The sequence below is a fragment of the Mandrillus leucophaeus genome, unplaced genomic scaffold (assembly GCF_000951045.1).
Source record: "Mandrillus leucophaeus isolate KB7577 unplaced genomic scaffold, Mleu.le_1.0 Scaffold463, whole genome shotgun sequence".
NCBI lineage: Eukaryota > Metazoa > Chordata > Mammalia > Primates > Cercopithecidae > Mandrillus > Mandrillus leucophaeus.
Genome location: NW_012104954.1, coordinates 812,835 through 821,817, shown reverse-complemented (window position 1 = coordinate 821,817; position 8,983 = coordinate 812,835). Strand labels below are relative to the sequence as shown.

General features: G+C 55.1%; 1 protein-coding gene across 1 annotated transcript in view; it reads right to left on the bottom strand.

Annotated features, from left to right (window-relative positions):
- HOOK2 (hook microtubule-tethering protein 2) overlaps positions 1 to 8,983 on the bottom strand; it is a 20,701-nt gene extending 11,718 nt beyond the window's left edge. Inside the window, exons 1-14 of the mRNA XM_011994946.1 lie at positions 8,869 to 8,983; positions 8,274 to 8,359; positions 8,131 to 8,203; positions 6,464 to 6,514; positions 6,250 to 6,382; positions 6,082 to 6,149; positions 5,656 to 5,718; positions 4,878 to 4,958; positions 4,640 to 4,800; positions 4,410 to 4,550; positions 3,049 to 3,250; positions 1,189 to 1,299; positions 992 to 1,079; positions 588 to 657 (exon numbers count right to left, since the gene is read on the bottom strand). Coding sequence (XP_011850336.1) covers positions 588 to 657; positions 992 to 1,079; positions 1,189 to 1,299; positions 3,049 to 3,250; positions 4,410 to 4,550; positions 4,640 to 4,800; positions 4,878 to 4,958; positions 5,656 to 5,718; positions 6,082 to 6,149; positions 6,250 to 6,382; positions 6,464 to 6,514; positions 8,131 to 8,203; positions 8,274 to 8,359; positions 8,869 to 8,913 — 1,373 coding nt within the window. The 5' untranslated portion in view covers positions 8,914 to 8,983. The remainder of the gene's footprint in view (positions 1 to 587; positions 658 to 991; positions 1,080 to 1,188; positions 1,300 to 3,048; positions 3,251 to 4,409; positions 4,551 to 4,639; positions 4,801 to 4,877; positions 4,959 to 5,655; positions 5,719 to 6,081; positions 6,150 to 6,249; positions 6,383 to 6,463; positions 6,515 to 8,130; positions 8,204 to 8,273; positions 8,360 to 8,868) is intronic.

Below are 8,983 nucleotides of genomic sequence, written 5' to 3'. Positions count from 1 at the left end.
GTCTCGATCTCCTGACCTTGTGATCCGCCCGCCTCGGCCTCCCAAAGTGCTGGGATTACAGGCGTGAGCCACTGCGCCCGGCCGTTTTGGGGGTTTTAAAATCATTTTTATTTTGTAGAGAGGGCCACTATGTTGCCCAAGCTGCTCTCGAACTCCTGGGCTCAAGTGATCCTGCAGCTCCAGCCTTCCAAAGTGCTGGGATTTAGAGGTGTGATCCACCATGCCTGGCCTGGGAGAGTTAATGCCAGCAGGGCACAGGGGACTGAAACTCACAGAGGCTACACTGACAGGGGTGGACCCTGGGGGAAAGGATCAAAGTCGGCGGGGCTAGGGCATAGGATTTTTGTGCGGGAAGTGGAGCCAGGTGTTGGACATAATGTGTGTACTAAGGATAGACCCTGGAGAGGCAAAGTCATCTGGTAGGGCTGAAAGGAGCCAAATCAGCAGTAAGTGGGCCTAGGAGCCCGGCTAGGACCCGGAGCTGAGACCAAGCAACCGGTGCTAGTAGGTGGGAGGGTGGGGGTGGGGCTGAGGGCGGGCCTTGGCAGGCCTGGGTGGAGCCAGAGTTTTGAGTGACCCCAGGATACCTGAGCTCCGCAGGCAGGATCTCCGCGGCTAAGTTATCCATGGGTGGGGAGGTGGGATCCAATGAGGGGTCTGAAGAATGCAAGAAAAGTCTTCAGGTGTCTTCGCATTCCCTGTCCCCGCCCCTAGGGTCTTCTTCCCAAAGATCATCTTTTGGGGCTCAAGTTCAGCCAACAGCCTGGCTTGACACAAGCTCCATCCCCAGCTTGATAGAGAACCAGGAGGGTTGGCCTGGCTTTTTAGCCTTTGCTCCACCCTGAGACCCTGAGCCTCTCTCTTCAATATGACCATGTCACATCTTTCTGGTCACCTCCAGCCTGGCCTAGCTCTCTCCCCAGCCTAGACATGCACTGGGACACAACCTACACCAGGACAGGTAAGGCCCCAGCATGGGGCTTCATCTCACCGGCCTGGGTCAATCCCCGCGGCTGCAGCTGGGCGCAGCGCAGCTCCTCATTGGCCTCCCGCAAGGAGTCCCGCTCCGCCAACAGCCGCTGCAGGAACAGGGTACAAGATACCACACGGGTCAGGCTCAGCTCCCTGGGAAATAGGCTACCCCAGAATTGGCAGGGTGGGGCTTGGGCAGTGGGACCTCAGCCTCACCTCCTTCTCCTTTGTCACCGACTCATACTTTTCCTCCAGGTTGCGGTATTCAAATAGCCATTTCTCGGCCTTCATGGCCTCCTCCTGCCGCTGGCCCTGCAGTTCCTGCACCTGAACACAGAGAGAGGAAGAATAAGGACTGCAGGGGTGGAAGCAGGGGCAGGGGCTGAGTACAGATGGTTCCCAATCCAGGATGGTTTGACTTATGATTTTTTTGACTTTACTATGGTGCTTTCAGCTGTGTATGTTTTTTGCTTGGCTTTTTAAGAGACAGGGTCTCGCTCTGTTGCCCTGGCTGGTCTCAAACTCCTGGCCTCAAGCGATCCTCCCACTTCAGCCTCCCAAAGCACTGGGATTACAGGTGTGAGCCATTGCACCCAGCCAACTGTGAATGTTAATAGTAAGAACCCATATAACCATTCTGTTTTTCAATTTCAGTGAAGTAGTCTTCAATAAATTGCATGATATAGTCAATGCTTTATTATAAAATAGGCTTTATGGTAGATGATTTTGCCAAACTAGGCTAAGGAAAGCATGATTAAGGTAGGCTAGACTAAGCTGTGATGTTCGATAGGTAAGGTATGTTCAATGGATTTTCTTTCTTATTTCTTAAAAAATTTTTTAAAAATTATTTTTTAAAAACAGATGGGATCTCACTATGTTGACCAGACTGTTCTCGAAATGCTGGCCTCAAGCGATCTCCTATCTCAGCCTCCCAAAGTGCTGGGATTATAGGCATGAGTCACCACGCCCAGCCCTCTTTTTCTTTTTTTTCTTTTTAAATATATATATATATTTTTTTTTTTTTTTTGAGACGGAGTCTCGCTCTGTCGCCCAGGCTGGAGTGCAGTGGCCTCCGCTCACTGCAAGCTCCGCCTCCCGGGTTCATGCCATTCTCCTGCCTCAGCCTCCCGAGTAGCTGGGATTACAGGCGCCCGCCACCTCGCCCGGCTAGTTTTTTTGTATTTTTTTAGTAGAGATGGGGTTTCACCGTGTTAGCCAGGATGGTCTCGATCTCCTGACCTCGTGATCCGCCCGTCTCGGCCTCCCAAAGTGCTGGGATTACAGGCTTGAGCCACCGCGCCCGGCCTAAATATATTTTTCTTTTTTTCTTTTGAGACAGAGTCTCCCTCTCTCCACCAGGCTGGAGTGCAGTGATGCGATCTTGGCCTACTGCAACTTCACCTCCCAGGTTCAAGCGATTCTGGTGCCTCAGCTTCCTGGGTAGCTGGAATTACAGGCGCACGCCACCATGCCCGGCTAATTTTTGTATTTTTAGTATTTTAGGGTTTCGCTATGTTGGCCAGTATGGTCTCAAACTCCTGCCTCAAGTGATGTGGGGTTACAGAAGGCGTTATGGGGTGCCCGCCTTGGCCTCCCAAAGCACTGGGATTACAGGCGCGAGTCACCGCACCCAGTCTTTTTCTTTTGTTTGAGGCAGGATCTCGCCTTGTCACTCAGGCTGGAATGCAGTGATGCAGCCACAGCTCACTACAACCTCAAAATCCCAGCCTCAAGTGATCCGGTTCAGTCTCCGAAAGCGCTGGGATACTAGGCCTGGCCTTTAAACGCATTTTAGGATATTTTCAATTTACCACGAGTTTTGTTACATGGGTAGGTAGCCCCAAGTAAATCAAGCAGCAAGGTGAAGGGGCGGGCATCAAAGAATTTAGAGGAGCGGTACTTAAGGGAAGGGCTGGGCTTACTAACCCAGACAGAGGAACAGCCTGGGTGGAGGGAAGAGGCCTGGAAGGCGTGGCCTAAGTGCAAGTAAGGCAGGGACTCAGGGGAGGGCGGGCCAACAGTAACGGACACACTGCCAGGGGCGGGGCCCCGGCCCTAACCCCGACCCCGCCGCACCTGCCGCCGCTGCGCCTCCAGCTGGGCGCGCAGGGAGCCAGCTCGGCGCAGCTCATCCTCCAGCTGCCGCGTGCGCTCGGCGTGGCCAGCATTGCGTTCCTCCAGCTGCCGCACCTGCCGCCGCAGCTCCCTCAGCTCTCCCAAGCGGCGCTGGCAACTGTTTAGCGTGGCCTCCAGCTGCCCAGCACGCTCCGAGGACTGCCTAGGGGAGTGGAGAGGGAGGGGGGAGGGTTGAGAGCCCTGATCAGGGTTCAGCTGGGATGCGGAGTGGCCCTTGGAGCAGAGGAGGGTGTTGTTCAGCCTGAGGCTTTTGGGTTCAAGGTGAAGGGGTCATGAAAGTCGAGGGTCAAGGGTCAACCCGGGCCTGGTGCTGTTGAGAGTCATTACAGCAATAGTTAGCCCAGGGTTATAATCAAGGATCCTCTGGGGTGGAATTGTGGGGACACAGAGGGTTGTGGGGTTATAGGGGGAGTGATGGGGGGCCTAGAGAGGTCTGAGCATCTGCCAAGGACACCTTGGGGTCATTGGGGGAGCTATGGGACAAGAGCACTGTGGGGTCCTTAGAAGTGCAATGGGGGCCGGGCGCGGTGTCTCACGCCTGTAATCCCAGCACTCTGGGAGACCGAGGCGGGCGGATCACAAGGTCAGGAGATCGAGACCATCCTGGCTAACAGGGCGAAACCCCGTCTCTACTAAAAATACAAAAAAGCCAGGCATGGTGGCGTGTGCCTGTGGTCCTAGCTACTCGGGAGGCTGAGGCAGGAGAATGGCGTGAACCCGGAAGGCAGAGCTTGCAGTGAGCGGAGATCTGGCCACTGCACTCCAGCCTGGGCGACACAGCGAGACTCCGTCTCAAAAAATAAAAAATAAAATAAAAAAAAACAGAAGTGCAATGGGGGGGTGCACTAGTACTTTTGCATTACAGAGGTGCTATAGGGGCCCAGTGGAGCCCTTTGTGGTTACAGAAGGCACAGTAGAGTCAAAAGGGGTTGCAAAGTCCTAGAAGGTACCATGGGATCCAGGAGCATTATGAAGTCCAAAATGTGCAGTGGGATCTGCAGACCATTGTGGGGGAGGTTCTTGTGTTTTGTGGGGCCAAAGGGATGCTATGGGGTCTTGGAAGCATACTGTGGAATAAGAGGGGGCAGTGTGGGGTCCAGGGGTTATGGTGGAGTTCAGGATAGCGCAATGTGGCCTTGGGCGTTCTGTAGGGCTCAGGGTGGCAACGTGGAGTCCAGGGGGCATATTGGGGATTCACTGGGCATATACAAGTTACAGAGTTGCATGGCATCAGAGGGGAACTCTGGCAACAAGTTTACCCCCAGCCCCCTGTGATGGGGACCCAGGAACCCACCACTCACCGCAGCTCATCCATCTCATCCTTCAGGGCCTGTGCCTCCTGGGCCAGGCTGGTCAGCGCCTGGTTCCGGTGCTGCAGCTCCGCAACCTCCCGCTCCAGCTCGGCACAGCGCAGGCGCTCATCCTCTCTGCCACTCTCCAACCTGGGGGTGGTGGTGAGGAAAGGGCACATGAGGGAGCTGCCCTCCCCCCGTCCCCTGGCTTGCCTGGTCCAGTCCCCAGATGACCGCACCTGAAGTTCTCCTCCTGCAACTGCTCCAGCTGGGATTGCAGCAGCAGCAGCTTCTTGGCAGTGAGACCTGGGGTACCCTCGCCTTCAGGCCGGCCCACCCGCTCCCGCAGCACTGCATTCTCTTGTGCCAGGCTCTGCTTCTCCTCTGACAGGAGCATCAGCTGCGGGCAGGGTAGGAAGATGAGCTGGGGCTTGGAGAGGGGCTATTCAAATGTCCCTGCCCCACCTCGGGCCCTACCTGCCGCTCCAGGTCCAGACAGCGCTGCTGTAACTCATCCCCCTCCTCAGCCTCCTCACTTAGGAAATAGTACCTGCGGGACTGCGGAGATGAGGGGGAAGAGGAACTCAGGAATTCAGGAGAAGGACGAGGGGAGGGAGGCTGAGATCTCTAGAGGCCAGTGGAGGGGAACAAGAAACCCTCAGGATTGAAAAGAGGGCTGGTGCCGGGTGCGGTGGCTCACGCCTGTAATCCCAGCACTTTGGGAGGCTGAGGCGGGTGGGTCACCTGAGATCAGGAGTTCCAGACCAGCCTGGCCAACGTGGTGAACCCCGTCTCTACTAAAAATACAAAAATTAGCCGGGTGTGGTGGTGCGCACCAGTAGTGCTGGCTGCTCGGGAGGCTGAGGCAGGAGAATCGCTTGAACCCAGGAGGCGGGGGTTGCAGTGAGCCGAGATTGCGCCACTGCACTCCAGCCTGGGTGACAGAGTGAGACTCCATCTCAAAAAAAAAGAAAAAGAAAAAGAAAACAGGGCTGGGGTTGGAGACTGAAGGAAGAGCGACTCCAGAACACTGGAGACCTGGCACAGGAAGTGACTAGCACCCTGGGAGATGGGCGTGGCTTACAGGCTTAAGGACAAGCCCCTCCCCCTTAGGGAGCCCTGAGCATCTGTAATGGGGTCTGGAACTTTAACAAGGTTCAGTCCCAAGGTTAATCACAGCAAACTTATTCCCAACCCCGGGCCTTTGGATTTGCTGATCCCTGTGCCTAGAACACCTTTCCCCGAAATCTCTTACCTGGCTATCAAAGTTGCCATATGTCTCTGGTGACAGGGAGTCAGGAGTGTCTTTGGTCATGAGCTGGGGAGTGGGAAGGGGCATTGTAATGAACTGGATATCTGAGGGCAGCCTTCAAAGCATCTACTATCCCAACTGAGAACCTCTCCATCTTCCCGTCATCAAGGCCAGTTCTGCCCAATAACCCCAGCCCAGAGGTTGCCCTCCTGCCTCCAGCACAGAGGGAAGCCAGATCCCTTGAGCCTGCTATATTGCGACTTAGAGCTGGGAGGAGCTGGCAGACACATGAGACAGAGATGTCTGGCCAGCTGAGTTCCAGGCAGAGTCCAGAGCTTACCAGGGCAGGGCCTGTGCCCAGTTGCCTCTGCCCTAGCGATGTCCCCTCTGCTGACATTTTTCAATTGCACCCTGAGTGCCCCCACCCACCTCCTGGATGGCTTCCATCACCACATGCTGAACCGATTCTTCCAGCGTCATGATTCTCTGGATGTGCTCTGGGGATCAAGGTGGGGGAGGCTGAGACCCAGGGGTGAGGTGGGGAGGAAGGAGGATTTCCTCAGGCCAGCCCCTGGGGACCTCCTAAGCTCCCCATACCCTGCTTTTTCTCGCAACTGATGGCACAGCCCAGCACCAGCTGAAGCAGCTTGCCGAGCTCTGCTGGGTCTGAGAACTCTCCAATGAGGCTCACATCTGGGAGGTGCTCTTCTGACACAGGATGCGCCAGGACCTGGGGAGAAGGGGGTGTCAGGGGCTCATGGGTCCACCCTTCTCCCAACTCAACCCCCTGAATCCCTTTACAGTTACTCACATCCTGGGAGTACTCTACCAGGCTCTGTAAGACCATCTTCAGATTGCTGACCTAGGGAGAAACAAGGAGCTGTGGACAAGTTCAGAGGTCCCCGACTCTAAATCTGTACATCCCATCCTTTCTCCACCTCACTTCTCCTTTCCTGCTCATCTCATCCTATTCTGTCTGCATGTGCCTCCCTCTAGGGGTGACCTCTTTGGCTGTCTGCCCCTTTTGTCTACCTGACCATCTTTGTTTTGTTTTTATTTATTTTTTGCTTTAGTTTTTTGAGACAGGGTCTGGCTGTCACCCAGGCTGGAGTGTAGTAGTGCAATCTTGGCTCACTGCAGCCTCGACCTCCTGGGGTCAAGCAATCCTCCTATCTCTGCCTCCCTAGTAGCTGGGACTACAGGCATATGCCACCACACCTGACTACTTTTTATTTGTAGAGAGGAGGTTTTGCTATGTAGCCCAGGCTGCTCTCAAGCTCCTGAGCTCAAGCAATCCTCCCATCTCAGCCTCCAAAAGTGCTGGGAATACAGACATGAGCCACAGTGCCCAGCCTGCCTGACCGTCTTTCTTCATATGTCTCCAGAACCCAGTCACTTCTCACCACCTGCCCCACCATCCTTTAGCCCTGCCCATCCATCCTCACCTCTCACCTGGATTAATGCACCAGCTGCCTCTCCTCTTCCACTTTTGCTGCCTACATTTTATTTCTTTCCATGCAGCCAGGGGGAGCTTTATAAAGCCTAAGCCAGGTTGCATCTTTGCTCTGCTAAAACCCTGCCTTGACTTTCCACAGCACTTAAAAATAGAATTCACACCCTCACCATGGCCTGCCAGGCCCCTGATGACCTCATCTCCTACAAATCTTGCCCTCTTGCTCTGTTCTGCCCTCTTTGCCATTCCTCCATCACACCAAGTTTATCCCCAACTCAGGGCCTTTGCATCTGCTATTCACTGTGCCTGGAACACCGTTCCCCCAAATCTCACTTGGAGATTAACCCATCTGATGTAATCACCCACCCATGCCCTCATTGCTCTTTCTCAAAGCCCTGCTTTTTTCTTGTCTTCATAGAACTATTGGCATCAAAAGTTTTTTCTTTCTTTTTCTTTCTTTCTTTTTTATTTCTTCTTGAGACAGAGTCTCGCTCTGTTGCCCAGGCTGGAGTGCAATGGCTCGATCTCGGCTCACTGCAACCTCTACCTCCCAGGTTCAAGTGATTCTCATGTCTCAGCCTCCCAAGTAACTGGGATAACAGGTGTGCACCACCACAGCCAGCTAACTTTTGTATTTTTAGTAGAGACAGGGTTTCACCGTGCTGGCCAGGCTGGTCTCAAACTCTTGGCCCCAAGTGATCCACCCACTTTAGCCTCTCAAAGTGTTGGGATTACAGGCATGAGCCACTGCGCCCAGCCTGGAAGTTAATTTTTATGGTTGTGTTTTATGTGTTGCTTGTCACTAGAATGATGGCTGTGTGGGGCAGGTTTTTGTCTGTGTTATTCCTTGCTGAATGCCCAGGCCTGGCACAGGGTGAGTACTCAATAGATGAATGGATGAACAAATGGTTGATCATCAGACATCTGTCCCTCTTCCTGCCCATCACCCAGGACATGTGCCTAGCTGGTCCGTCCCTGGTCATCTCTTCACCAGTCTGTCCTCTAATCAGGAGTCCAATTGTCACCTTCAGCTTCCAATTGGGACCTGGATCTTCTGAGATGCCCTGGAGCCATGCCTCGTTGAACCAGGAGGGGTCTCTGGGGGCGAGAAGGTGGGATGAGAAGACTGGGGGACACTTTTGGGATCCTCCCCCTCAGCTCCACTCACATCTGGTTCAGCACATAGGCTATGGCAAGGCCGCTGCTCAGGTCCTGAGGGCTGGCACAGGAAGACGGAACATGGAACGTCTGTAACTGAGGGGTCAAGGAAAAGACAATGGAGAGAGTTAGGGCCTGGGAGAGCGGGACCACTCCCCTTTTGCAGACTTTGCCAGTCAGCGAACCTCATATGGTGGGGCGGGCGCTGCTCCGCCACAGCAGCTCTGCAAGGGAGTGACTTCTGCTCACCTGAGCCCAGAGGGGGCGTGGCCTCACTTCACCTCTGTCCAACAAACCCTGCGCGTCCAGGCCAGGGCGGTATCACGAGTCACCTGGGCCCCACAGGCACCACGTGACCAGGCCAATTCACCTGCGCCCTCGCCCCACGTGAACCAGCCACAGAGGGGCGGGGCCTCACCTGTCCTTTCTACTCAGACTTGCCACGTGACGGGGGCGGGTGCTCGGGCGAGAGTCCAACGGTCCAGCAAGCCGACGACCCCTGCACCTCCCCGCCCCAGCACCAAGGGACTGACCGCACCAGGACCAGGGATCCCGGGCAAAAGGAGTGGGCGCTTACCTTCCCCTAGCCCCGCCCCACGACCTACCCAGGTGAGCAGAGACCCGCATAGCTCGGCCTTGTCCACGCTCATGGCTCCTGATAGGATTCAATCCAAGCCACGGAGCCCCAGCGCCGCGGCCGCCTTCGGGTCCGCCACCAGC